Source organism: Bos indicus, chromosome 12 (assembly GCF_029378745.1).
Source record: "Bos indicus isolate NIAB-ARS_2022 breed Sahiwal x Tharparkar chromosome 12, NIAB-ARS_B.indTharparkar_mat_pri_1.0, whole genome shotgun sequence".
Taxonomy (NCBI): domain Eukaryota; kingdom Metazoa; phylum Chordata; class Mammalia; order Artiodactyla; family Bovidae; genus Bos; species Bos indicus.
This window is the reverse complement of record NC_091771.1, coordinates 89372330-89400203: the sequence shown is the minus strand read 5'-3', so window position 1 is coordinate 89400203 and position 27874 is coordinate 89372330. Positions and strand designations below refer to the sequence as shown.

Sequence of the window (27874 nt, the reverse complement as noted above, 5' to 3'; positions counted from 1 at the left end):
AGCAAACGCACAGGGTGGTCAGGGCGGAGTCCTCCCGGGAGCACTGCGTCTGTCCCTCTCAGTCCCCGCCTCCGTCTCTGGGTCTCTCTCTCTCTGGCTGCCGGTCTCTCCTTCTATCCCCGCACGCCCAGGTGACGGGTTCGGCCTGGTAAGGTCCCTGGCGAGAACCCCACGCACCCCACCCTGCACCCTCTGAGTCTCCCTCAGACTCTCCTGCGGGGTATTTCCCAGGCTGTCCCATTCTTGGATGCCGGCACCGTGGAGGCCCCGCTGAGCCTGTTCTGGGCGTCGTCTTGGAGGGCACACCCCCACGTGGTGATGACACAGCCTGGGACCAGAGCTACGCTGTCCTGCCTGAAGTTCAGGACGACCTTCCTCGGGGCTCTGGCCCCTGTCGGGGTGGCACAGCGGCTGTCGTGAGGGCCCGTCTAGAATGGAGCCCACCCTGCAGCCCCGAGGGCAGGGGCTGCACCTGCTTCAGGCCGGCCCCGGGGGGCCTCACGAACACCTGTGTGTGCCAGTCCCTGGCTCTGGGCCCCTCCGCACCCCTCTGCGCTCCTGTGTCCCCCCCATGGGACCGTGGGTGCAGTCGAGGGTGCCCCACTCTCGGGAGGGCGGTCAGACCCTGTCCCCCACGTTTCCTCTCTGTCAGCTTCCTGCTCCTCTCCATCCCAGAGGAGACTTCCTCGGAGAGGCCGGGTGGACCGGCTCTCCTGGGGCGCAGGCCTGGCTCGGGTCTACCTTGCGACCAGCCTCGTCTCCCTCCGGAGGGAGACGCTCAGACCCGGACGCAGTCCTCCCAGGCCCAGAGTCAGCCCTGTGAGGCCCAGAGCATGCTCCCCACAGCGCGGCCGGAGCCCCCACTGACACTCCGGTTCCTGCAGGGATGGCTTGGCCTGCAGGTGGTGAGGGCCCTCCCTTCCCAGGGGCTAGCCCCCTGCCCGCTAACCTGTGGGCTTGGCCCCAACAGGGGGAGACGCAAGTGTGACGGGAGCCAGGTGTCCCCGAGCCGTCTCGGGACTCTGAACTCCACTGTCCGAGAAACCCGGGTTCACTCTGCCCAGAGGCCCTGCCCCCACCATGCCAGCCTGGCCTCCACCACCCTTTCTGTGGGGCCTCCCTTTGTGGAGGTCAAGGCGGGACACCTGGGAACAAACCCTCTGGTTTGACCATTTCTGGGAAGCCTGGTCCCACTGATTTTTCCAAACTTGCAATATCTCCTGTTTACAAAACTGTCTGGTGACCCCTGGGGACTCTTGGGATGGAACTTTGGAACTTTGCTTCGTCGGGTTACGCAAAAGGCAAATGGCTCGGGAAACACAACAGGCCCCGCCGAGGTGACCGTGTCTCTGAGAAGCATGTCTGACTTTCCTGACTGTTTGGGTTGAGGGCCTGGAGCTGGTGCAGGTGGGCGGGCTTGGCCTGGGGACGTGACCATTAGAGGAAGGGCCCCCCTCTCGCAGCCCCCCGGCATGCGCCCTGCGTGAAGGGGCCCTGGGGGGCAGCAGGGACTCATCAGAGCCGGGTTAGTGCTCTGGATGCTGCCTGGACCCAGGACTTCAGAGCCCCAGCTGGGGACAGTCACCCCGGGGGTGTGTACGGGACTTCAGAGTCTGTGGGGCCTGGCCCGGGGGACGTGATGCTGAAGCCGGTAAAGAACAGGCCGATAGGTCGATGGCAAAGCATCCTTGCAACAGGAGGCCCTCTGGGCCCCTCTTCCCAGGGTACCTGCCTTTCCTGGGAGGGCCCGTGAAGGGAGACCCCGCCTGACCCAGCCCCCAGCCCAGCTTCCAGATCCTCTGCAGAGTCCTGAGTGGCCTGGATGGCAGCTTGGGGCCTCTGAGAACAGAGAGATGCACTGGAGACAGGACAGGGTTTGAGGCTCCTTCCCGGAGCTGGGCCGTCCTTCCCGAATCCCGGGGGCACTCCCAGCGGGGGACGGGAGGCAGCCCGGGGCTGGTCCCTGGAGTCTCATTTCCGCTTCCGTGGGGCAAGAACAGACCCAGACTAAGGAGAGGACACAGCTCTAATCAGGCAGGGAGGGAGCCCGCTCAGAGCGGAAGGGGGGGCGGGACCGTCCAGGTGGCAGGGGCTTCACTGTGGCCGCGGCTGCCCGCGGCCCCTGCCCTGGCCTTCATGATCTTGTCGATCCACTTGAGGAAGTTGGAGACCTTGGTGTAGACGCCGAACTTGCCCTTGCGCGCGCACCCTTCTCCCCAGCTGACGATGCCTGTGACGAAGTAGGTGTCCTTGAAGCGGGTGACGTGGGGGCCGCCACTGTCGCCCTGGCAGGCGTCCTCGGGCTGGGTGTCGTAGCCGGCGCAGAACATGTTGGGCGTGATGGTGAAGCTGCTGGACAGCTTACAGGTGCTGCGGTCCACGTAGGGCACCTCCAGCATCTTGAGCGTGGACGACAGGCGGCCCTTCTCGTGCGTGCGCCCGAAGCCGCTGACGATGCCCGTCTTCTGGGTCATCAGCGTGGCCTCCGCCCAGTCCTTCTCGGGCAGGCAGGCGGGCGCCACGTTCCGGCGGAACCGGATGGGCGTCTTGAGCCTCAGCACCGCGATGTCGAAGTCGTAGGTCTCCTTGACAAAGCGGCTGTGCTTCACAGTCATCTCCACCTCGTGTGCCATCTCGTTGCCCTCCTCCTGCTCTGTGTTCCGGTCGCCTGAGGACAGGACAGGGCCATCAGCTCGGGGCCAGCACGTCGCTGACACCTTAAAGTAGTCGTGACAGTTTCTGCTTAAAGACTGGCACGCGGTCACTAGACAATGTGAAATATAGGCGAGAAGCACGAGGCGGGGAGACAGCCTTCTGCTTCCCAGCCGGTGTCAGCGGTCACTGACCCCTTGTCCACTCGTGGGTGGGACCAGCCACCTGGTCTGAACTGCCAGACCCCTCCAGGCCACAGGGCCAAGTGGGCACGGGTCAGAACCCATGTGTGCTGTTCTCAGACTCAGAATGAAGAAAATAACTGAAAATCTCTCCTGAGTACTGCAAAAACTGATTACATGTGGAGCTGACAGTATCTAACATTACCGAAATGAGGTTCGCCTGTAAACTTGTGAAATGTGTAATGAAAAGGCATTGTAACTAGCAAGTTAGGAATCACGGATGTGGCTTTCACCGGGTGCTCACGGAGCAGCTGAGACCTGGTGGAGAAGCGGGGTGATCGGAATTAACCCCCAGACGGGATATGCAGGCCGCTGGGGGCACTGGTAGGCTTCCTGCAGGAGGGGGCCCCTCTTCCCCTTTCTCCCCCGGCCCAGGGTCTCAGGGCTTTAACTCCCCGTGTTTCCAGCGTCTGTCGGTCCCAGTGTCTGACCAGGAGGAGGGCGCTGGGGGCGTGGGCGGCACTCACCGACCCTCACCGTGAACCTCTTGGCCTGGTGCAGGCAGTGGGCAGCCGTGAGGACGTAGAACTCGTTCAGGATGGTGCCCCCGCAGAATCCCTCGTTCTCTTCGTTGACCAGCAGAGCCTGGGGAGGGGCAGGTGCCGGGGAGCGTTACCCTTAACTGGCCTCCTCCACGCCCCCGCCGGCAGTGGGCCTCCCTGCAGGAGGGCTCGTGGGGTTTTCAGGCTGGAACGAGGCCCTGGGCAGTGCCCCAGTGCCCACCCCCACGGGCTGTCCTGCCCAGCCCTGCTGGTTCTCGGAGCGGGCCCACCGTGGACCCCATGGTCCTGCCAAGTGCCCAGTGCTGTGGGCTCCAGACTCGCCCGCCAGGCCCTCCTGGTCTTTATTCTCCCCGCCCTTCCTGGGTGGCAACATTACACTCTGGAGAAGATGCCCTGGTGCCTTCAGACTGATACTCAAAATGCCCAGAGCCGCCGTGACCCGCAGCACGCTCTCTGGGGATGGTGGTTGGTGTGGCGTGTCCCTCCACAGGCTCGTGACACGTCAGACGTACGCAGACTCAGCGTGTAGCTGTGGGCCAGTGGACGTCATCACTGAGGACTGTCGCAGCTCTGGGAACGTCACTTGTAGGAGAAGCAATCTTGGCTCTGGACACTAAAACCCCGAGGTCCAAGCAAGGGATCCGGGTAGATAGAGGCCCCAGTGAAACCCACTCAAGTGAACAGCAAGTCGTCTTCAGTGTGTGTGTCCGGCGTGGTATTTGGGACACGTGCTGCTAACTGTTGCTCATTGTTCACCTGAAAGTCATATGTGAGGGAAGCCTGTGCTTCACTCGCTAAGTCTGGCGACTTTAGTCCAAAGTAACAACCAAAGAGTGGCTTTTTACCTTTGGAAACAAATGGATATACGTTTCGCTAAGGCACCATCTGCCTCTTCAGGACTTAGGTGTTTGGGTAAAAGAATCTTTCAAATTAGAAGTGAAACAAGGAGAGAGACTCTTTTTGCCTCCTGTCAAACCCAAGAGCACACACCAGCCTTGGGGGGCCGCCCTGTGCCCACAGACCCCACACTATGGCCCAGACTAGAGCCCCTCCTCTGCCTGGTGGGGGGCGTGGCGACCGAGAGGCCCGAGGCCCAGCCTTTGCAGCCCAGGCTCCTCGGGGCCCGATCGCCCACGGCAGGCCCTCAGCCACCTGCAGTGCCCAGCAGACGCCTCCCCCGCCCCAGCCACCTGGCCTCCAAGCCCCGCAGTTACCTGCCATGGGCACTCGCCCTCCGCGCAGTCCCTGCCGCCCACTATCCGGACCACCTGGCTGCCGTCCTCCCCGGCGCTGGGCTCGGTCCTGTTGAGGCCCAGCAGGTCCAAGGAGCTCTCTGTGGGGCTCAGGTCTGCAGGGTCGTAGTGCTCCAGCTCGCTGGCGTCAAGCGCGTCCTCGCTGGTGTGGATGGCCCACCGCCGGCTGCGTCCCTGCGTGAACTTCCCACAGGGGAAGCGCTCTGAAAGAAGCGCACGAGCTCAGCCAGGCGAGGAGGACACAGTCCACTCCATGGGAGGAGCGGGCAGAGGAGCGTGCCTGGGGACAAGGCAGGGCCCACAAGGAGTCTTTGTGAAGTGGGGTGCCCTGTGTCCTGCTGGGTGGGGGTGGGTCACGGGTGGGAGCCCTGACCTCTGGCTGGTCAGTGCTGAGGGGTCTCAGGGCCTCTGCAATCTGCTGGGATGCGTGCAAAAGTCAGGGGGCTGTGGATGAACAGAGGACCATGGGGCAGTGGGTGACATGGCTGGTGTTAATACATCGAGACCATGATGGCAGAGCAGGGGAACTGGGGGGCACAGTGCCCCCAACCCTGTCAACTCTGCCATGTGTGTTAAACATAAGGAGATCCAACCCGTCCAACCTAAAGGAGATCAGTCCTGAATAATCACTGGAAGGACTGATGCTGCAGCTGAAACTCCAATACTTTGGCCACCTGATGTGAAGAACCGACTTACTGGAAAAGACACTGATGCTGGGAAAGATTGAAGGCGGGAGGAGAAGCGGATGACAGAGGATGAGATGGCGTGCTGCAGTCCATGGGGTCACAGAGTCAGACACAACTGAGCGACTTCACTTTTTTTTTTTAACCAACAGAAATGTCATCTCACTGTCCTCCGCCTGCTGAGAGGCTCGGTGGGCACAGTTGCCTCTGCCCTGAAGTTGCCCACCACCCCAGCCTGCGGCTGGACTCTGCATTCCTAACCACCCCCGGTGGTCAGGACTACGGGGCCAGTGGGAAGCCTGCTGGAGGCTAGGCTGACCGGGGCCATGGCCTCTCAGGTGCTCTGGCCCAACCCCACCCCACATGAGGGGAGTCCCGGTCAGACAGGACCTCCCCCGGGGTGTGAGACGGTGGGGAGCAGCTCGCCCACCCCCAGGACCCGGGCCCTCACTCAGGCCTGCCTGAGCTCCTGGGCCAGATGCGTGGTGTCCAGCTTTATCAAGGGAAAAGCCATTTCCGTCTGACCCACTGCAGCCAAATCAGTTCTGGATGGCCCCGGGTTCTCCCCTGGCCCTTGCACCCCATCCGAGGCTCCTTGGCCGGCCCACAGGTCTGGTGCTGGTAACTCTAGCCTCCCAAGCACGTGCCCTTCCCAGGGTTCCGGGCACCATGACAGCAGCTCCACAGTTTGCTAGGGGCCGGACTGTGTGCAGCCTCACACACCACTGTCTCCAGAACATGCTCCCCACCTGGAGGCTTGGCCCTCACCACCCCCACACACACCTGTGCACCCACTCCCCACACCCCACTCCCCACACCCCCAATCCCTGCACCCCCAGTCCACTCCTGAGTACCCCCTCCCCACACCTGTGTGCCCCTCTCCCCGCACCCCCACTCCCTCCCTCCCCACACCCCCACTCCCTGTGCCCCCACTCCCCCTTCACACCCGTGTGCCCCCTCCCCACACCCCACTCCCCGTACCCCCACTCCCCGCCTCCCTGCACCCCCACTCCCTGCACCCCCAGTCCACACCTGAGTACCCCCCACTCCCCACACCTGTGCGCCCCCCCCGCTCCCCACTCCCCACACCCCCACTCCCTGCACCCCCACTCCCCGCACCCCACTCCCCCCTCCCCACACCCCCTCCACACCTGTGCGCCCCCTCCTCACACCCCACTCCCCCCTCCCCACACCCCCTCCACACCCGAGTGCCCCCACTCCCCACACCTGTGCGCCCCCTCCCCGCACCCCCACCCACCTGTGGACACGCAGGACTTGCTGTCGTCGCCCAGCACGTAGCCGTGCGCGCAGGAGCACCGCACCTCGCTGCGCTCCTCCCTGCAGAACTGGTCGCAGCCCCCATTGTCCAGGCTGCAGATCTCACGCGTGGCTGTGGGGAGGCGCGCAGCTGAGGGTGCTGCCCGGCCAACGGGCTGGGGGCCCGAGGCCAGGCCAGCACCCTGGGCAGGCCCTGTCCCTCGCTCCACTTCCCGCTTCCCGTGGGGTGGGGGGCCTGGCTTCCTGAGGCCCCGGGGAGCTGCCGAGAAGGCCTGGGGGCAGAGGGTCTCAGGTTCAGCCCTCAGAAGTGCGGCAGGCTCTGGCCAGGGAGGCGGGACTCCAGCAGAGCTGGAGGGGCCGGGGGTCCCCTCTGAGGCCTCTCTCCCCCGCGGCATAAAGGCCCTGGGGTCCGGCCTCCACGTGGTGGGAGGAGGTGCGGCAGCCGGCTCCTGGACTCAAGCCGGCTTCAGCAGGCTGTCCATCGTGACTGAGTGACCCGGGCGGGTTACCTAGACCCGCAGTCTGTTTACCTGCTGGTGAAGGGGTGGAGGCCACACGCCTCCCAGGAGAGCGCCCAGGTCTCGAGAGGCGCTGGGCACAAGGCACCTCACAGCCGGGCGGAGAAGCATCACCCGGCCTCCAGTGTGCTGGGCATCAGACTCCTGACACCCATCAGCCCTGCCGCCCTGGCACCTGGCTTTACACTTCACCCTGGGCTTTGATGAGAAGCTGCTCACAGGGCAAACGTTACAGAAACTTCAGAAAACATGCCCGCCAGCCCCTGGGTCAGCCAAACGGTTTGGGGCGTGGGGCAGGGGGGGCCCCTGGACAGCAGAGGGGCAGAGGCATGACTGATATTCCCGCTGGGGAAGTTCTAAAGTGTCCAGTCTGAGAGCGTGCTCTCAGAATTATATGTTCAGAAACGAAAAGCAGATGTTCAAAGCTTTCTCCTTAGGGAAAACTGGTCTACTACTCACCTAATTTTTGTTAAAAAGTAATCTCTGTGTTAGGAAAACTCAGCGATTTTTCTATGTAGTATTACTTGTGTCAGATTTGGACAATCCCGGGCACTCAGCACTGACATCACTTGAATTTCCAGAATCACAAGAAGCAGGAGAGATGCCAGTTCCCACATTAAGGGGCCCGCCCTGCACGAATGTTCACTCCGCGGCTTCTCAGAGGAGCAGGGACCTGCCTGGGGTCCCCTGTCCCCCACCCAGGGGCCGTGACGCGCTTCCTGCTGCTGTAGGCAGAACCTGCAGAGCCAGGCTGAGCCACGGTGGCCGCCGGGGCCTCCCGGGCCTCCCGGGAACTCTGGCCCCCGCTCTCCACCCCACCAGGCAGCTCTGACCGGAAGGCACAGCAAGAGGAACTCACAGAACTCGCAGTTTTTGCCTTCAAACCCTTCCGCACAGGTGCAGGTGTAGTCTCCGATGCCGTCTTTACAGTGGCCCTGATTCAGGCACGGGTGGCCTTCACACTGGTCTCCATCTGCAAAGCAAGCACTTGGAGACTGGCGCTCGCAGCCAACGCCCGCGTCAGGGAAGCGAGCGCGCTGTGCTGGTCTTGGCACACGTTTTCAGGCAACTCGAGTGAACCTGGGGCTCTTCCTGTTTTCCTGCAAACAAGTTGTCCTGTCTGGACTTTGTTACCCAGCCCTCTTTGCAGCCACACGTGCGTGGGGCATTTATCTAGCTAGATTTATCTAGCTAGACTGAGTGTTCCAATTCCTGCTGGGACATTTGACAGTGCTTTTCCAAGCAGTGACAGCATTTTTACATCAGGGAGAGGAGCCCTGGGCTGGGGAGTGGGTGCCGCAAAAGGAGGCTGGAGGCTAGGTGATCGCCGGACACTTGTTCTGGACTGAGCCTCAACAGGCAGGGTGTCTGGTTGCGCGAGCCAATCGTCTGGGTGTGAAAGGAGAAGAGAGAGCCCTGCCCAGCGCTAACACGGCTCTGCATTTCTCGGCACATGTGCACACTGTAATCCAGGGATAGGTCCAGTTGTCATTGTGAGAAATCTGAACACGGTCACCAGAATGAAAACGTTGTTATAACTCATACCACTTCAGATGCTACAAGCATTGCATCAAGATGGTTACCTTATGAGAGGACCCAATATTTCAGATTCTCTTCTTGTGTTTCTACCTAATATACTTGGGTTTTGAAAAATTGCCATGGAATTTGGTATCCTCAGATGGGAATGAACTGATTTAAATGTATATAATTAACAAAACTAGAATTAAATAAAGATACCGTAAAAACTATTTGACAATAACTATTCCGGAAGCACTCAGAAGGGAAAAGTCTCAGACGAGTAAAATTTACACCTGAAAGGAAAGGAAACTCAGGAACCATCTTCAAAATTTGAATACAGTCTCTCCCATCTAACTACCCTGATGAGTCCTTCTCAATTAGGATTAAAATAGAAAAGTTCTCACCTTTGTATTTACTCCAGAATTCATCCTAAAAGGGAAAAAAGATTTTAAAGTGCATTAGGGAAAACAGGCATTTCATACCAGTAGCAGCCATAATCTGATAACTCAAGTGAATAGCCTATTTCCAAACAGAGACCATTTTTGGGACAAACTGTTCTAGAACTATTCAATATTAAAGGGATTTTTTTTTTCCAGATCTCCTGTATTTATAAAGCTGTGGCTTCGAACACTTTTTTTTTAAATACATGTTGGTGTAATACATTATCCTATCCTAGCATCCATCTTCTTGCTTGCTAACAGTTGAAGCCCCAGCGGCTGGAAAACACTTTGTAACACTAACTTACTTTCCTAGCTTTCATTGTAGCAAAATCACTACTTCTGTGACCACAATCAAGGTTTTCGCATTATTTGTTTCAACTGTAATTGGAAATTGCTTTTCTTGAACCTAGACGTTTCTATATGTTTTGCTTGTTTGTTTTCCACTAATTTCCGTTTGGAGAAACTTTGCTGAAACAAGAGCAATTGAAGTAAAATCTCTAAAGCAAGGACTTAGGTTCAGAAGCAGATCAGAAACTTTATGCATCACATTCAAACTCTGTAACAAACTCACAAGGACAAGTGCCTGCTACCTAAGGGTTCCTTCAAGTCGCAGCGCGTATCGGTAGCTTGTTCTGGAACGCCGAGTCACACCGAGTGTCTTCTCCTGCACTCGTCTGCCGTCCACATGCCCTCTTCAGTGAGATGTCTGCTCAAATCTTTCGCTCACTGTATTTTATTGGACTGTTTATTTTCTTCTCTTGTGTTGTGGGAGTTCTTTATAAAGTCTGAGTGCAAATCTTTTGGCAGATATGAGACTTGCAAATATTTTCTTAGTCAGCAGCCCGTATCTTCATTCTGTTAACAGTGTTTTTCACAGAGCAGAAGTTTCAAATTTAGAGAAAGTCCAATTACCCATATTTCCTTTCATGGATTACGCTTTTGGTGTCACATCTAAAAATTTTTGCCTAACTTTGTGTCATGAAAATTTTCTCCTAAAAGTTTCCTGTTTTATCCCTAGAGCTATGTGATGCATTTGAGTTAACTTTGTGTAGTTGTGAGAAAAAGCTGACCTTTTTTCTTTTTTGCATATAGATGTACAATTACTCCAATACCATTTTTGAAAAAGAATTCTTTTTCCCCTGAAATGCTTATGCACCTTGTCAAAGGTCAATTGGCCATATTTGCGTGGGTCTATTTGTGGGCTTTCTATTCTGTTCTATTGATCTGTATTTATTCCTTTACCAGTACCACACTTCAGTATCTCTGTGAGTAATGTAACGTTATAATACGTCTTTAAATCAGGTAGTGTGATTCCTCCAACTTTATCTTCTTTCTCAAAACTGTTTCAGGTATTCTAATTCCTTTGCTTTCCCATATTTCAAATTTTAGAATCAGCTTGTCTCAATCTGATGAAAGTTTGATTTGCATTGCATTAAATCTATATATCAAATTGGGAGGAATCAATCTCTTAATATGTTGTCTTTCAAACCATGAGCAGTCTATGTCTACTTATTTAGGTTCTCTTTCTTTCAACAGCATTTTGTAGATTTCGGCATATAGATTGTGTGTGTTTACCAGATTTACACATGGGTATTTTTCTTTGGGCCAATACTAAGTAGCATTAATTCTTTTTAATCTTTAGTTTCTAACTGTGCACTACTTGGGGAAGGAAATAGAAACCCACCCACTCCAGTAATCTTGCCTGGAAAGTTCTTTGGACAGAGGAGCCTGGCCAGCTGCAAGGAATCAGACGTGACTGAGCACACACACATGTATGTTACTACTACATAGAAATATGATTAATATTTGTGTGCTGACCTTGTATTCTGTGACCTTGCTAGACACATACATTTTAGGAGTTTTTTTTAGATTCCATGGGATTTTCTATGTAGATTATCATGTCACTGACCAATAGGGATAGTTTTATTTCTTCTTCTTAACTTATTGTTAAACCTTCCGCATGGCTAGGGCTTCCAGTGCAGTGATGGATTAGGAGTATTGGGAGTGGACATCCTTGCCTTCTTCCAGTATCAGGGAAAGCACTCAGCTTTTGGTGTGGTTAATAGTCTTCATCTTGTTGAAAAAGGTTCTTTTTAGTTGTGATTTGGTTAAAGTCTTTGCAGTTATGAATGGCTGTTGCATCCTCAGTGGTGCTTCTCTGTATCAGGTGACAGGACGATGTGGGCTCTCTAGGTGGATTAACCGAGCGAGTGAGGGAAAGCTGCTCAGTCACGTCCAACTCTTTGTGATCCCAAGGACTGCACAGTCCATGGAATTCTCCAGGCCAGGATACTAGGGTAGGGAGCCGTTCCCTTCTCCAGCGGATCTTCCCAACCAAGGAATCTTACTGGGGTCACCTGCATTGTAGGCAGATTCTTTGCCAGCTGAGCCACCAGGGAAGCCCCAGAATACCGGAGTGTGTAGCCTATCCTTTCTCCAGCAGATCTTCCCAACCCAGGAATTGAACCCAGGTCTCCTGCATTGCAGAAAGATTCTTTTTTTTTTTAATATTTTTTTAACAGCAGGTGGGACAAGGCAGCGTGCCCATCCTGTTCTCCAGGGTTGGGAACAAGATTTAAGAGGAGAGGCCCATTCCAGGGCCTGCTCCCTTACCTTATCCACTAGGATGAAAAGCAGGCAGGCAGATTCTTCACCATCTGAGCCACCGGGGAAGTCCATACGACTGATTTTAAATGTTGAGCCAGACTTGTGTGCCCTGGATAAACCCGCTCGGTCATCGTCTATCCTTATAAATCTGTATCTGTATTTATTCTGTATGCATATCTGTATCTACTTTATTCAACTTGCTAATAATTTGTTGAGAATTTTTATGAGAGGCTCATGTGAAGTGCTGTTTTATAGTTTTCTTCCTTTCTTTCTCCCTCCCTCCTTCTTCTGTCTTTGTGGGGTTTGGTATCAGAGTAAAGCTGATTGAAAACTAACTTACAAGTGTTTCCTTTTCTTTTCTAGAAACGAATACACAGAATTGGTGTTATTTCTTCTTTAAATGTTGGTGAAACACCAGTGACCCCATCTGGGCCCTGACATTTCCTGTTCAAAGGCTTTTACCTAAGAAGTGGAATCTGCAGATACCTCCGTCATATTATGTGCTTTGGTAATTCAAGGTTTTGAGGAATTGGTCCATTTCCTCCAAATTGTCCAAATGCCATCCAAATTTGTGCATAGAATTTTTCATAGTATTCACCTATTATTCTTTTACCATATACAAGGCCTGTAGTAATGTCCCCTCTTTCATTCTTGATATAATTTGTGTTCTTTTTATCAATCTTGTTAAATCTTACCCGTTTTATTTATTTTCTCTGTTATTTTGCATGTCTTTAATTTTGCTGATTTCTCCTCTTTGGGGTTTGCCTTTTTGTGTGTGTGTCTTAAGGTGGAAGCTTAAAGTGTCACTGTGAGAACTTCTTTCCCAGTAAGCACAGTGATTCTATAAACTTCCGCATAGGCGCTGCTTAGCGGCTTCCACAGATTCTGTTGCACACCCACTTTGTTCAGCTGAAAGTGTTTTCTAACTTCACCTGAGACTTCGCCTTGACGGTGCGGATTACTCAGGGAACTGCCTGGGGTCCGGTGGTCAGGACGAGCTCCCACTGCCGAGGGCGCAGGCTCAGTCCCTGGTTGGGGAACCAAGGTGCCCAGGGCAGTGGGGCGTGGCCAAAGCAGACTAAGAGTCCAACACTGTCAAATTATAAGGATGGCAGCTATAAGGACGTAGGAAGAGCGTGTGGGGAATGATGCTGAGGAGGGCAGAGCACGCACGTCTACTGGTGTTAGTCGCCCTTGTTACTTAAAGAGATGACCTGGACCCCGAGAGTCTGGCAAACGCCTGGGTGAAGAGCGCCCGGGGACCCTGTGTGCAGCCCGGCCCGGAGCCCGTTCCAAGACCCAACGCCTCGCGTCTCACCGCCCGCGCCCGGGCCTCACGGCTCCTCACCGTCTGCTCTGCGTCCTCGAAGACCTCGCGGGCCTCCTCTAGTGAGCAGGCCTCCTCCAGGCACTCTCGCTCCAGGTTTCCCTGCTTCACCTCCTCCAAGAATGAGTTGGCCCTGCGGGCTCTCTGCAGGACACGGTGGGCCTGGTCCCGGGGCAGGAACACTGGGGCGGGAGGACAAGGCTGTCACGGGCTCGCCACGTGGCCACGCACTGCCTCCCGTGAGCGGCGGGTCAGACGGTGCCCGGAGCCGCTCCCGCCGGGGCCGCCTGCCCGCGCAGACCTCCGCACCTCCTGGAACTCTGCCCTGCTGGAGGTCTTGGGGCCTGCCCCTCCTGGGCCACTCCTCCGCTCTGCCCTGGGCTCAGCCGTGCCCTCTGCCCCCTCCCCCAGGCCTGAGCTCTGTGCTAGATGGGGAGTTGTGACTTGGTTTTACACCATCTACAGTTGAAAGCATGACTTGTTTCAAGCGCCAGGACACACAAACCCACGAGTAAAACAAGTTTCAAGAAATGGTGCTTACTATTATTTTCTACAAAATAGTACCTGTTACAAAATTTCCTGCTTGAGTCTGTCCCGTTTCATTAAAAAACGGCTAACTTGATTTCGTGACTCACAAAGGAGTCGTGACCTGCCTGTGACAGCGTCTGGGGTCTGGGGGTCCCTGGTCCTCCCCGCGTGTCTGTGCTCAGCCGTCCCCACGCTCCCGCCCCGTCTGCCCCCTCTCCACGGGAGGCCCTTGGCTCCTTCCTCTGGCACTCTGCCTGGGCTCTCTACCTCTGTTCTGCTGAAGAATTTAGTTTCTCACTAAGACAGATGACTCAGGGTCATATATTTGATATGTTTCTAGTCCCAGCTGATATTTCCAGTCCCAGCTCACGTCCTGAGCTCTGTGTTTGCAACTCTCCCCGCAGTGACTGTTCCCCCTAGTCTGTCTCAGAGCCCCAAGCTCCGCGTGTCGGAAACTGAAACGCAGGACTGCAGAGTCAGCCGTCTCCGGCGGCAAATACATCTTGGTCACCGACTACCGGGTACTGGCGAGTGGGGGTTACAACCCCTCTCTCTTAGGGTTATTTTAGAGAGTGTATGGAACTCCTAAGTGTTTGGTTGTCCTACCTCCAACTACTTTCTCTTCCAACCCGCACCCCCCTTCTTTTAATGACAGCTGGTTTTCCTAGTGGGGCCAGGCTCAGCCTTGTCCTCTGTGGGCCCCTCCCCACACTCCAGACCTCTCCACCAGCAAGTGGTTGCTTGGAGATACAGCACCCCCCTTCCCCTGCATGGCCACCCTCCTGTGCCACTTGCCTCTTTCTCTCTCTTCCCTGTTTCCCAGCCTCCTGGGCTCCTGGACTTCTGCCTCACCCAGCAGGCAAGCACGCAGGCAGGTCTGGGGCTGCTTCTGCGCTCTCTGCTCTCTGGCCTCCAGGACGGGCCTGGGTCCTGGGAGGCCCAGAACCCCCCCTGTGCAGTCTCAGGTCGGGCAGCCCCTCTCCGGGCAGAGCCAGCCTGAGGGGCTGGCACTGGCCCTCGTCTCTTCCCTGCCTTGGAAGCCCCTCTCTGCCTGTGACCCCTCTGCTCCCCTGGACAGAGGGTCTCCTCCCTGCCTCTGCCTGTGACCCCTCTGCTCCCCCAGACGAGGGGCTCCTCCCTACCTCTGCCTGTGACCCCTCTGCTCCCCCATATGAGGGGCTCCTCCCTGCCTCTGCCTGTGACCCCTCTGCTCCCCCAGATGAGGGGCTCCTCCCTACCTCTGCCTGTGATTCCCCTCTGCTCCCCCATATGAGGGGCTCCTCCCTGCCTCTGCCTGTGACCCCTCTGCTCCCCCAGATGAGGGGCTCCTCCCTACCTCTGCCTGTGATCCTCCTCTGCTCCCCCATATGAGGGGCTTCTCCCTGCCTCTGCCTGTGACCCCCTCTGCTCCCCGAGACGAGGGGCTCCTCCCTGCCTCTGCCTGCTGCTGCCCCTCCCGGGGCTCCTGTCCTCCCCCCTCTGCCCCTGTTTCTCTCTGTCTCTCCCCGTCTCTTTCTGTCCACATTTCCCTCTGCTCTGATCCTCTGACCGACTTCCCACCCACGGGGAGACACACCTGGCCCTGAGCTCCCCAGGCTGAAACCACAGCCAGCATCTCAGGCCGAGCTTACACAGGGGCTGTGCACCCACTCTCCACTCAGGAAGTTCAAGGGCATCGCCAGGATCCTCCCCTCCCCTCCCCCGGGGCCACCTGCAGTCCGCAGGGTGAGGGCCACTTACCGCTCCCCGCCGGCCGCAGGAGGCCGCCCAGGGCGGTGCTGAGCAGAACGAGATGCAGCAGGCCCGCCATGGTGGGGCCCTTCCGAGGACAGCCGTGAGTCCCTGCCGCAACAGGCCTCCAGGGCAAGGTCCGCTCGCCCAGGCTGGAGGGCGGCTGGCGCCCAGCCTGCTTATCACAGCCGCCGGTTGGAGCCCAGGCCTGTGGGGGCGGGGGGCGGCTCTGGGGGCCTGGCCGCCCTGCCCCTGCAGCCCCAGGGAGGTCCCGGCTGAGCTCACTCTCATCCTGAGCCGTGTCCAAGGGCCTGGCGTGTGCGCAGAGCACTTTGTTCTGAGAACAGGAGCATCGTTGTGTGGTTCCCAGACGTCCACATCCAGCTCTGTTCTCATCTTTACGACCATGATAAAAGTCATGTCTCATTTCCCCATCTGTTTTTCTAGGACAGAAAACTGAGCTTTAGAGAGAGGCGGGGTGCCGTCCACGGCCATGGGTGTGGGCGTGGGGTTAGGACCCAGGGCTTTCTACCAGGCTGGGTGGGAGGTGAGGGCACCACGCTGGGCTGGGGGCTGCTCTCCCAGCCAGGAAGCGCCCCTCTGGGGAGCAGCAGGGGTGGGACGCGACCGCTGCGGCTGAGCGGGGCTCTGCAGGGAGACGTCTGCGAGCTGCCAACGGGCGGTCCTGGGAAGCAAGGGGGTCACGCTCTGTTGTTGGCCGAGCATGCCTGCCCAGCCCCACGTGGGACGCCTGCGCACCAGGCCTGTGTCCAGCGTGGAGAGAGGCTCCGCTCACAGCAGGTGCGGGGCAAGCGCCAGCGCACTGAATGGACTGTGATGTCCCCAGACACTCCCGCTGGGCACCCAGGCAGGGCTGGTCTTTGGCAGAGAGGTCGCTGTGGTAAAGTGAGGTCTCCTCTGTTCTCTGCATTGCCCCTGCCCCGTGTCTGCACCCAGCAGTCTGGGCGGGCGATGCTCCCCAACATTGCTGGGTGTGGTGAGGCCCACCCAGGACCCAGTCAGTCCCTTCAGCCCCCTCCCCTTCTCTTCCAGGAAGAGGAGCCCAGCCAGCTTTCGATTCAGGAAGAAACAGCAGGCTCTGGGCTTGAGGTCTCTGGGGGCCTGGGACATCTTGGCTAGAGTCTCCCGAGTGTCTGTAGCCTAAGCTGTGAGCTGGGGTTGCGTGAATGCTGGACAACCCGCTTCACGGTCCACAGCCGGGTGACCCATCGTCCCCACACCTCATCCCGCCTGCTCCGGTTTCATGGAAGCAGGACCCCATTTACAGATGAAACGGGGGGCAGAGAGGGTTAGTGGTGAGGCTGCGGGCACCAGCCAAGCTGGAGCCGGAGTGGCCCCAGGGGGCCCAGCCCAGGGTCGGGGTGCTTGACGTGTGTGCCCAGTGAGAACCCCAAAGACTACCGCCTGCCCGGGGCAGCGGAGGCCGGGCGGTGAGCACACGAGTCTGCAAGTCGGACGACTTCTTCTCCCGGGGGCCTCTGACCCAGCAACTCAGCACTGCTGTTTTGGGCAGCCTGAGCGATGGGTATGTCCAGGCGCATGGCCAGGCTCTCCCAGCCCTGCTCAGGACACGAGGCATGGCTGGACCGTCCGGCAGGGCATGGCCCCAAAACCCTAAGTGTGGTGTACTGGGCTGGACAGATGAGACCCGAGGGTGCGGGCACTCACCAGGCCAGGCTTGGGTGGGGTCTGGAGCTCCCCGACCTGGTTCCTCATTCCTCCGCCCCTGCAGCCGGTGTGGCTGTCACCTGAGAGACTCCATAAAAAGTAGGTTGAGGGCCCCGCCCACCCTGCCGAGCTGGGGGGACCTGGGAGCCTGCGTTCTGCGGAGGGCCCTGCCGGTCCTCAGGCTTGTGTGGTCTCCTGGGGCCTCAGCTGGGAGAGACACGCAGCCCCCAAACCCAGGAGAGCATCTGCATTGGAAATGGCTTCACGTGAGAGTTCACTCCAGCAAAGCTGGTGACTGTGGAGGAGCCCGGCTCAAGGGCCAGCGTGAGGGTCTCTGAGAGACGACTCTGGACCGTGCAGGGAGAGCAGGAGGGGGCGGGCCTGCCTGTGGTCAGGGGCAGGGGAGGGGCAGGCATGCAGCATGCGAGGCTGCTTGTGCCGCACACTCAGAGGGACGTGGAAGGCCGATCACCGTGGGGAGGGGGCGGTGCTCGCATTTACCCAGAATGAAGACACAACGCTAGGGCGAGTGACAAGCCAGACTGGAAGTGGCGCAGGTCACAGCGAGGACGGCACCGGCCCTGTGCTGCCCGCGTGTGTGGCCTCCGGTTCGGTCCAGGCACTTCCAATGCCTCCTGCGCCTCCAGGGCCCCTTTGCCACCCTCCTCGTCTGTCTCTGACTCTGGGTCTTTCTCTCTCCCGCCCTCCATCTCTCCCTCCCTCTCTGTGTCTCTCCATCTCCCAGTCTCCATTTCTGTTTCCCTCCCCCCGCTTCCCTGCCCCGGAACCACAGGAGAATCTCCGCCTTTGGCGCCTGGGCGCCAGGCACGCTCGGCGGCTTTATTTGCAGGGCAGGGGCTAGGGCAGCAGCGGGACCTGGAAGAAGCCCTGCCTGGACGGCGGGTGGCCCATCAGCTGCCGCAGCCAGGCCGTGTAGCGGGAGACCCGCGTGTAGATCCCAAAGTGGCCGGCTGCCGCGCAGCCCTCGCCCCAGCTGACGACGCCGGTCAGGAACCAGGTGCCCCGGAAGCGTGTGGCGTGCGGGCCCCCACTGTCCCCCTTGCAGGCATCCTTGCTGCCGTCGCTATAGCCAGCGCAGAACATGTTGTCCGTGACCACAGGCCCGCCGGGCCTCTGGCGCGACTGCTGCAGGCAGTCCTGGGTTAGCAGCCGGGGCACCAGCACCACCATGAGCTTGCGGGCGGTGACCCCGCGCTCCAGGAGCTGGCCCCAGCCGCTGACGGCCGAGAAGCGCACGAAGGCCAGCGTCTGGTCCGCGAAGTCCGGGTCGGGCAGACAGAGGGGTGCCACGTGGTCGCCCAGGGCCACGGGCTGGGCCAGCTGCAGCAGGGCCACGTCGTGGTCCGTCTGGCCCGGCACGTACTGCTTGGGGACAATGATCTGCGCCACCCGCCGCTCCTGCTCTGGGCCCTCCACGCGGCTGAGGTCGTGCTCGCCTGCAGAGTACCAGGACCATCTGCTGTTGCCCCCCTCGCCACACGGACCACAGGCTCCTTTCCTGGGGGCGAGGGGCACACGTTCCGCCCCCCAGGGTGGGCGGGCATCCTCCCGGGGCTGCCGGCAGGAGAGTTGGGGCGAATCCAGACTCAGAGTTGCCGGAGGTGTGAGTGGGGTTTGGGCGGGCAGCATGGTGCATGAGGAGGGGTGCTGCTCAGTTCCCCTGCCCCCTGGGGCCCCAGTCATCCAGTAAGCCCGCCGGGCAGAGCACCTGGGGAGGGCACCCCTGTGGGGCTCCTGGTGGGAGCGGAGTCACCCGGGGCTGCGTGTGGGCGGGAGAGGCTGCGGGGGGTGGGCACAGGGGCCCTGGGGTGTGGGGCCTGCTCACACGCTGCCTGCATGCGTCTCTCTCTGGGAAAGTCGCCGCTGCTCGTGGGAGCAGTGGTTGGAAGCCCGGAATCTTGGCCCCAAGACTCTCCTCTGAGGGCTTGCTCTGCGGGGTGGGGGGGCGCCCGCACCACCTACCCAGCACAGCCGTCAGGTTCCCCCTGCTCCGGAGCCTTTCGAAGCAGTGGGCGGCGGAGACCACCCAGGCCGGGCCGACCAGGGTGCCCCCGCACAGCAGCGCCCCGTTCAGCTTCAGCATGGCCTGGTGGGCGTGGCACACAGCGGGGATGACGTCATGGTCACGGCCACCTGGGGCTCCCCTCCCTGCACCCGTGTGGGGGCTGCCGGAGGCTCTGCGTCCGTCCAGGTAAGGGGACAGGGAGCGAGTGGGCCCCGGCCAGAGCGTGGAAATGCCGGGCTGGGGTCCTCTGCTCTGGCAGAGCGTCAGCCAGGCCCAACCCAGCGGTCCTGGAGGTTCACCTGCTGGGCGACCCTGCCCTCCCTCCCCCAGGCCTGCAGCCTCACCTGCCAGGGGCATTCCCCTTTGGGGCAGACGTGGCCCCCCACAATTCGCCCTTGGGGCTTGCTGCCATTTCTTTTTTCCAGAACAGGTATTTTCCCGCACGGATATTCCACTGTGTGGGACAGAAGTCAGCAGGACGTGGGTGAGATGGAGGCTGTGCGGCTGCACCAGTGAGTGCCCCGTGTTGGCGGCTGCGCCCGCTCTTGGCCGGGGTTTCGGGGGCCCTGGGGAGCTGCCGGGGCCGGGCGGCAGGGCCCGTGGGCCTGGGTCCTGCTGGTGTATCCGGGGGTGGATACAGGCAGCCTGACGCCACCAAAGGGCCCGGGACGTGCTGCGCAGGGTGAGCAGCGTCTCAGGCAGCCTGGCCACTCTCCACCCCTGCTCTTGGTTCCCACCCTCCTCCGGGAAAGCCCCAGGCCAGAGGGGACAGCGTTTGAGGGGGCCGCTCTCTCTGGGCTCCTGGACGAGGCCGCTCGCACGATCCTCAGGAGACCAGGGCTGGCGAGGATGCCTCCTCCCTCCGCCCAGAGCACCCCCTCGCCCTGGTGAGGCTCAGGGATGCTCCCCCGGGGCCCACCTTTTGGCTACAGAGGACACACAGCAGGGCGGTGGCGCTCAGCGGGAGTGGAAGCACTCGGCCCAGGTCCTCACCTGTGGGTGCGCAGGACACCCCGTCTGCCTGGAGCGCGTAGCCCTCATGGCACCAGCAGAAGCGCCCGGCCCCCGGGTCGGCCCCACAGTACTGCTCACAGCCGCCATTGTCGTTGGCGCAGATCAGCTGGCTCTGCTTGTCTGCAGACACAGGGCACAGCTGACACGGCCCCTGGTCAGGGCAGGAAGCCCGGTGGCTGCCCCTCCCTGGGCCAGGGGCCAGGCCTGCGCGGAGGAAGGGGACACCCCGCAGACAATCCAGGAGGGTGAGACCGGGCCTGGGGGTCTCGGCTCAGGGGACACCCCGCAGACGACCCAGGAGGGTGAGACCCGGGCCTGGGGGTCCCGGCTCAGGGGACACCCTGCAGACGACCCAGGAGGGTGAGACCGGGCCTGGGGGTCCTGGGTCTGAGCACATTGGCCACTGGGGCTGTGGGACCCCCATGCCAAGGAGCAGGGGAGCTGACAGAGATGAGTGGCTTCCCCAGCCTTGCCCCGCACCCAGAGCCCAGAAGCGGACAGGGCGTCCAGCGGGCCAGCACGCAGAACCCCGCACCCAAGACGCCCGGGTGGAAGCCTGCGAGGGTGCCGAGGCCCCTCCCGCCTGGCGAGTCGGCAGCCTCCCGGCCCCGCTCCGCACCGGTCTCACAGTTCCGGCCCTCGAAGCCGTCGGGGCAGAAGCAGATGTAGGACCGGAGCTGGTCCTCACAGGAGCCCCCGTTCTGGCAGGGGCTGGAGGCGCACTGGTCCCCGTCTGCGGGCGAGTCGCTGTTACAAGGCTGACGGGGGCTGGCGGCAAATGGGGTCGGAGTCACCTACTCACCATTGTAGGAAACCCAGAACTGCCTCTGAGGGAGCAAGAGGAAGCCGCGTGAGACGTGGGCGCCAGGGCAAGCGTTCACGTCCCTGCGGGGGAGGCGCCAGGCGGCTGGGGCTTCTGACCAGCCCTCCCTGTGGGCTCTGGAAGCCACACCGCTCTATGGAGACAGGTGGGTTCATCTAGGGAAGCGAGTTTTTTCTCTAATACCCGCCCCTCCCATTGCTAAGGCCACAGAGGTCCGAATGTCCTCTCCCAAGTCCCAACCCCAGGCTTCAGCACCAGCCCTGCCATGGAGCTGTGAACACGGACGAGACCCCACACTCCCCGAGCCTCCGGAGCTGCTCCCGATGCTGTGCTGACTGTCCAGACACCCGCTGACCGAGGAGAATGTGGAAAAGACACACACGAGTGCCCTGCCAGTTTCAGGGGCCTCGTCAGTAACAGTGAGAAACAACTCAGTGTTACTGTGAGAATAAAACAAGGTGAAAACGGCTGGAAGGTTCTGAAAACCACAACCCACTCCAGCACTCTTGCCTGAGAATCATGGACAGGGGAGCCTGGTGCTACAATGCATGGGGTCACAGAGAGTCAGACATGACTGAGCAACTCAGCACAGCACAGCATGCTCCCCGAGGGCTTCGCAGGTGGCGCTAGTGGTAAAGAAGCTGCCCGCCAATGCAGGGGATGTAAGAGACGCTGGTTCAGTCCCTGGGGGGGGAAGATCCCTGGAGGAGGGCATGGCAACCCACTCCGGTGTTCTTGCCTGGAGAAACCCCATGGAAGGAAGATCCCTGGAGGAAGGCATGGCAACCCACTCCGGTGTTCTTGTCTGGAGAAACCCCATGGACAGAGGAGCCTGGCGGGCTATAGTCCATGGGGTCACAAAGGGTTGGACACGAATGAGCAACTAACACACACACAGACTCAAGGGGTGACCATCCTCAGCACGCCTGGGAAGGGTCGTGTGAGCCCTGCCTGCGAGTGCGGAGTGTGTGCTATGCCAGGTGTGTGTCCTATGCGTGTGAGACATGCATCCTGTGTGTGATGTGTGTCTGTGCCAGGCGTGTGTTCTATGCGTGTGAGATGTGTGTCCTGTGTGCGTGAGACGTGTGTCCTGTGTGTGATGCATGTCCTGTGTCAGATGTGTGTTCTATGCACGTGAGACATGTGTCCTGTGTATGTGATGTGTGTCCCGTGCCAGGCACGTGTTCTATGCGTGTGAGACGTGTGTTCTATGTGTGTGATGTGTGTCCCGTGTCAGGTGTGTGTCCCGTGCGTGTGAGACATGTGTCCTGTGTATGTGATGTGTGTCCCGTGCCAGGCACGTGTTCTATGCGTGTGAGATGTGTGTCCTGTGTGTGTGATTCGTGTCCCATGACAGATGTGTGTCCCACGCGTGTCAGATGTGTGTCCTGTGTGGGGTGTCCCTCGAGTGTGCGGGGAGAGAGGGTCCTGTCTCCTGGCCTCCTGATCCTCAGCCCCCTGGAAGGAGACGATTTCAGCGGGCATCTCTTTGCTTGTGGACGGGAGGGGAGGCCCGCTCTGCCTGCTCCGCCCCGCTGGGGGAGGAACAGGCTCCCTAGGTGTGCCCTCCTCACTCGAGCATCCCTGAGGCGGCCCTGGCCAGGGTCTCTGATGGCTCCGATGGGTCTCTGAGGGCTGCTGGACAGGCGGCCCTGCCCGGGGCCTGGACGGCTTACGGGGTCAGGGGGCCATCCTTGGGGGGATGGGGGCACAGGAAACTGTGCTTCTGGATGAGGAGGGTGTGTGCAGGGGGTCTCAGCATGGGGAGACCCCAGCCCCCGGCGCCCAGAGCCCACCGGCTGCCCCCAGTGCACCGGGCGAGCTCACCGTCCTCTCCTCGTTGCGGAAGATCTCGTGGGCTTCCTCGAAGGAGCAGAGCTCCTCCCTGCACTCCCGCTCCAGCGAGCCCGGCAGCAGCTCCTCCAGGAACCCGTTGGCACGCCGAGGCCGATGCAGGATGCTGAGGGCCTGCTCCTGGGGCAGGAAGACTGGGGGGCGTGCTGTGAGATGCGGGGGCGCCGGCACCGTCCCCCAACCTGTAACAGCACCTCCCCACTACCCTGCCCCCCACCCCGGTGATGGGACCACAGGCCCCCTGCCCCCCACCCCGGTGATGGGATCACAGAACCCCTGTCCCCCACCCCGGTGATGGGATCACAGAACCCCTGTCCCCCACCCCGGTGATGGGATCACAGAACCCCTGACCCCACCCCGGTGATGGGATCACAGAACCCCTGCCACCACCCCGGTGATGGGATCACAGGCCTCCCACCCACGGGCCGCTGGTTTGTAGCAGGAGAGTTCCTCACAGCTGCCAATGGGCAACACTGCATAAGCTTCATATGCGAGGAGAGGGCGATGTGTTTGTTAAATTATAACATGTCCATGCCCTTGACCGGGTCCCTTCACTTCCAGTTTATCCTAAGGAGATGCTCTGAGCCCCGCAGACACCAGGCTGCTGGGAGAGCTGAAGACACGTCACTGGCAACACTAATGACCCAGCCCAGCAGTGCCAGGTGAAAAAAGACGGTTAAACAGGAAGGACCCGGGTGCCACGGCACTGGAGCAGGACGGCGGGCAGGGCCCCCACGGCCGGCGTGGGCCCCGGGGCAGACGTGGACGGGTTTCAGGGGACAGTGTCGGCGCCTGGCTTCCGCCTTGGCCACCCCTTGGGGCTGGGGAATCACGGTGGTGACCGCTCACAGAGCCGCCCGCCCGTGTTCCCACTCAGGCCTCTCCACGTCCACAGTTGGGGGTCATGTTCACCGCCGCAGTGGCCGAGCATCAAGGCGCAGCGTCTGTGCCCTGTCCCTTGGGGTGGGGGTCCACCCGCGAGGGGCTGAGAGCAGAGCGGGAGACGGGTCACCTCTGAGCCCGCGTCTGGGCCTGGGGGGTGGGCGGTGGAGGCAGGCGAGGGCCCGCTGTGGCCAGGGAGCCTGCCCCCAGACGTCTGGGAGGGGACTCCCGTGGCCTGTGCTCCAGGAGCTCCGCTCATCTTTTGAAAGGCAGGCAAGTCAGAGAGGACCCCCCAGCCAGGCTCCCAGCAGATGGGAGTGCCCACCACGCAGGCCAGCTTTCGGGGCGGCTGGCCTTCCATGGGGTTAATGGGGAACTTCCCCCACTTACCTGCCGGCAGGGACCCCCACAGGCTGAGCAGAAAGCAGAGGAGGGCCAGAGCCCAGGCCTGGGACAGCATGGCCAGATCCTAGGTTGCTCAGTCTGTTGACTTTCTGGGCCGGGGAGGGGAGGGGGCGTGGCGGAGGGCGGGCAAAGTTCTCCCAGAGCTGGAGGCCGTGGGGGAGGGGCTGGCCTCCCGAACCGCGCTGCAGTCCTGGCCCGGGGCCTGCGGATGAGGGCTGGCCGGGCGTCTCGGCCCCTGGCTGGTCCCTTGGGCCCTCCTGCCCCTGGGCTGCAGGTGCGGGTGACCAGCTGCCCTGGCTGCTGGGCACGGGCGGGTTCCTCAGGACCCCGGACTTTCGGGACGAAATCGGGATGCCCGGGGCCACTGGGCTGGCAGTCTCCCTGTGGGGCTCCCTCGGGTGTCCAGCCTCCTTGGGAGGCTCCCCTTTCCTATAAACGGTGGGTACCTGCCCTGTGCCTTCCTCTGTGCAGGGGTGATGGGGCCCAGCTGTCCCTGCAGGTCCCGGGCGCTCCCTCCCCAAGAGGAAGACTGATGGCCTCTGGACTCTCTGCTCGTCACTATCAGTAACTATCGGTTGCTCAGGACCCAGGTGTAGTGGAATTTGTGGAGGAGTTTGGGGGGATTCCGAGCCCCACGGGGACACGTGAGGCAGGTGTCGCCGTTCTGGGCTCAGCCCCCTGGGGGTCCTGGCTCCGTCTTCTCCAGCTTTAGAGGGGCTCACCCCTCTGAGCCTCGCTCTCCTCACGGGGCAGGGGGGCTGGCGAGGCCTGCTGAGAGCTGGGGGCGTCCTGTGTCCTGTGAAGGCTCCAGAAGGGCCCCCGCCACCCCGCCATGAGTGGCCAGCATGCCAGCTTCCTCCTCCCTGGCCACCGCCTTCTCAGGCCAAGCGCCTTGCAGACACTGGACTCCTTGTGTGCCCTTCTAGCTGCCCACCCAGCCCGCACCCAGCGGCTCCCAGCCACAGGATCTAGCCTGTCCCAGGTCTGGGTGCCGGTGTCGGAGGGCTGTGCTCCCTCTGAGGCTCTGGGGAGGGTCCTTCTCACCTCTTCCAGCTCCCGAGGCACCAGTGGCCTTTGGGCCTGGCCACACTGAGCAGTTTCTGCCTCCGCTGCCCTCTGTGTGTGTGTGAATCTCCTGCTTCTTCTAAGGACACCAGTCATTGGACAGGAGACACTGTGACCCCATCTCAACCTGCTGCTCCTGCAGTGACCCCGTCTCAACCTGCTGCACCCGCAGTGACCCCGTCTCTAAGCAGGCGGCCTTCTGGTGTTCCGGATAGAGGGGTATTTTAGGGGCTGCTCTCTGCCCGGAGCCCCTGGTTTCACTTGAGCAGAGCTGAGCTGAGCCTGTGTTTGGAGCCACACGTGCGGCATCCTGAGCACAGGACCAGCGGGGACAAGGCTCCTTCTATGGCTTCTCCAAGCATCACTGCTGAGCCGGTTTCCACAGACAGATGCCCTGCGGGCACGGGTGTCAGCAGGCATCAAGTGAACGCGAGGGGCAGAGGCGCTCAAGTCTGGGGGATGTCCCCGGGGGGGGAGGGGACCCGGCAGCCCAGGGCCACTTGGCTTTGAGGAGCCTGTGCTCCCCCTGGCGTTGCACCCTTTCTCCTGGCAGCCAGGTCTTCTCAGTGACCAGTGGCCGAGCAGGGGCAGGCCTCACCTTGTCCTGCCCCTGAGGAGGGCGAGGGGGCACAGGCGCTGGCGTCCAGTGGGGAGAAAGGCGGCCGTTGTGAAGAGCCTGGGGGCCTGCTCACTCGCGTTGGAGTCTGGGGGCACTCCAGTGAGGGCGGCCCCCCCAGTGAGGGCAGCCCTAGCATCACCGCCCAGTTTCAGGCCCTGACCCTCTACAGATGAAGGCAGACTGCAAGAGTTGCCGATATTTATTTCAAACTCCATCCATACAATAAAGAATTCTGACTTTTAAACTTCATTTACATCAGAAGGTTAAAAAAAAAAAACAGTGGCTGAAACGCGAAGTTTTAAAGTGCCTTCATGAGGAAGAGGTCACAGAAACGGGGCCAATCCCAGGCAGGGACGGCAGGAACGGTGTCTGAACAGTCAATATATTAAGTAAATTACGTGACTCGTCGTTTTCGAAATAACTTACATGCTTCCAGAAAGAGCTGCGGACCTTGCCCGCCGCCCACTACACGGTTCAGAGAGGCCTGATCCGCCTGCCGACCGGGGCCGCGGCAGGGCTGCAGTGGCCTGGGGCTCGGGCCGTACAGTGACCCCCTGCCAGCAGCCTGGAGGCTATAGACACACGGCCGCGCTGGGCACGTGCGCACACGCACACACACACACACACACACACACACACACGCACACACAGAAACGTCTGCCCCAACCAGACACAGAAGCACTTCCAGACAACAGGATCTGTTTCTGAAACACACACAAAAACAGTAGAACAGAAGAGTTTTCTTTCCAGTTCTGCCTCGAGTGGAATAAAATAAATTCTGCTCCCGTGCTCATGGCACGGCCACGCGGGACCCGGGGCGGGGGCGGCCGAGCGCAGGGCTTCCCGGGCCCAGCGTCGGTTCGGGTGACACCTGCCAAAACGGCATCTTTACGTGTAAAAACAATAAAAATACCCTAAGTCAGTGAAGAGTGTTAAAAAATCAGGAGTCCCCTCATTTTTCTGTAGAAAAGAAAGTTAACCTCTTATAGTTTACATGTTCTTTTGAAAATTAACCTACACAGATGAAGGAATTTCCTTGGTTTTGCGCCGCCGGTCTGTAGCGACTCTGCCCGATTCTCCGGGGCCCCCTCGCACCTGGGAGCAGGTGGCCTCAGAGGGCGCCGTCGAGTCCCCGGGAGCCCCCAGGTCACCCAGTGCCCTGTGAACCCCGGTAACAAAAATAGTTCTATATCAAATACAGTATCAAATTGTCACTTCATGTAAACACAGTGATTCCTGGTAAAGATCAGAGGCCCAAGTACCACAAAAAATGGCCGTAGGATTAATCCCTGCTTAAAAAAAATGTGTAAAAGACCAACTATCCCCACCCCCATCCCCAGCCTTTGGCCAGGCCCTCAGGCGCTTCTCGGGATGCAGCTCCACAGGATGCACGCTCCTGCCGCCAGAGGCAGAGACGTGGAAACAGAGGCAGCGGCCACGATCGCGGCTGGGGCCCTTCCCCTGGAGGTCTGTCCATCAGCTCCGTCGGTCTGCCCCTTCCTAGGGGATCCGGTGCTGCACTCCGCTCTGCGCCTGGGAAGGTGCCCCGTCCTCGGGGGCTGCGGCGGCGCTGGGTTCCGGGCACAGCTCGGTGGGCAGGTGGCCCCAGCAGAGGCCAGCTCCTGGCGCTGCGGGCAGCGTGGCCGTGGTGCTACCCCTGCAGGTCAGCGAGGGCGGCCGTGCAGCTCTCACTGCAGCTGGACGAGGGGCTCAGCACCGCGGAACCCGCACTGGACTCTGAGGGCAAGCAGGCGAGGGCTGCAGCGCGCTGCACAGGCGGACTCGCTGGCCCCCAGCTGCCTGCCGTCACCGCAGGCCTCACCTGGGCGCTCACGGGGGTGGGGAAGCATTCACGGGGCTGGGGGCGCTCACGGGGGTGAGGGGTGCTCACGGGGGTGGGGGCGCTCACAGGGCTGGGGGCGCTCACGGGAGTGGGGAAGCATTCACGGGGCTGGGGGCACTCACGGGGGTGAGGGGCGCTCACGGGGGTGGGGGGCGCTCACGGGGGTGGGGGGCGCTCACGGGGCTGGGGGCGCTCACGGGGGTGGGGGGCGCTCACGGGGCTGGGGGCACTCACGGGGGTGAGGGGCGCTCACGGGGGTGGGGGCGCTCACGGGGGTGGGGGCGCTCATGGGGGTGGGGGACGCTCATGGGGATGGGGGGCGCCCACGGGGGTCTGGGGGTGCTCACGGGGGTGGGGGGTGCTCATGGGGCTGG

At 60.3% G+C, this 27874-nt stretch overlaps 3 protein-coding genes across 16 annotated transcripts in view; all 3 read right to left on the bottom strand.

Moving 5' to 3' along the window:
* Positions 1–2008: 2008 nt before the first annotated feature.
* F10 (coagulation factor X) lies at positions 2009–15665 on the bottom strand. The gene is made up of 8 exons (XM_019971777.2): positions 15290–15665; positions 13043–13203; positions 9052–9076; positions 7989–8102; positions 6592–6723; positions 4612–4853; positions 3362–3479; positions 2009–2668 (listed from the first exon to the last, which is right to left on the bottom strand). Exons 1-8 carry the CDS (start codon positions 15357–15359, stop codon positions 2052–2054), a joined length of 1479 nt encoding a protein of 492 aa, XP_019827336.2. The 5' UTR covers positions 15360–15665; the 3' UTR covers positions 2009–2051.
* A 2102-nt stretch (positions 15666–17767) lies between these two features.
* On the bottom strand, positions 17768–24071 carry F7 (coagulation factor VII). Of its 2 annotated transcripts, none has more exons than XM_019971776.2 (8): positions 23959–24071; positions 22660–22820; positions 20812–20836; positions 20629–20742; positions 19989–20129; positions 19340–19449; positions 18953–19076; positions 17768–18426 (listed from the first exon to the last, which is right to left on the bottom strand). In XM_019971776.2, exons 1-8 carry the CDS (start codon positions 24026–24028, stop codon positions 17828–17830), a joined length of 1344 nt encoding a protein of 447 aa, XP_019827335.2. In that variant the 5' UTR covers positions 24029–24071; the 3' UTR covers positions 17768–17827. The 2 variants fall into 2 exon arrangements, with proteins under 2 accessions (XP_019827335.2, XP_019827334.2); XM_019971775.2 differs by having other exon boundaries at positions 22660–22832; positions 23959–24059.
* A 1767-nt stretch (positions 24072–25838) lies between these two features.
* Positions 25839–27874, bottom strand: part of MCF2L (MCF.2 cell line derived transforming sequence like) — an 86615-nt gene continuing 84579 nt past the window's right edge. For all 13 annotated transcript variants that reach the window (XM_070800520.1, XM_070800511.1, XM_070800515.1 and 10 more), the window contains one exon: positions 25839–27394. In XM_070800520.1, coding sequence (XP_070656621.1) covers positions 27309–27394 — 86 coding nt within the window. In that variant the 3' untranslated portion in view covers positions 25839–27308. The remainder of the gene's footprint in view (positions 27395–27874) is intronic.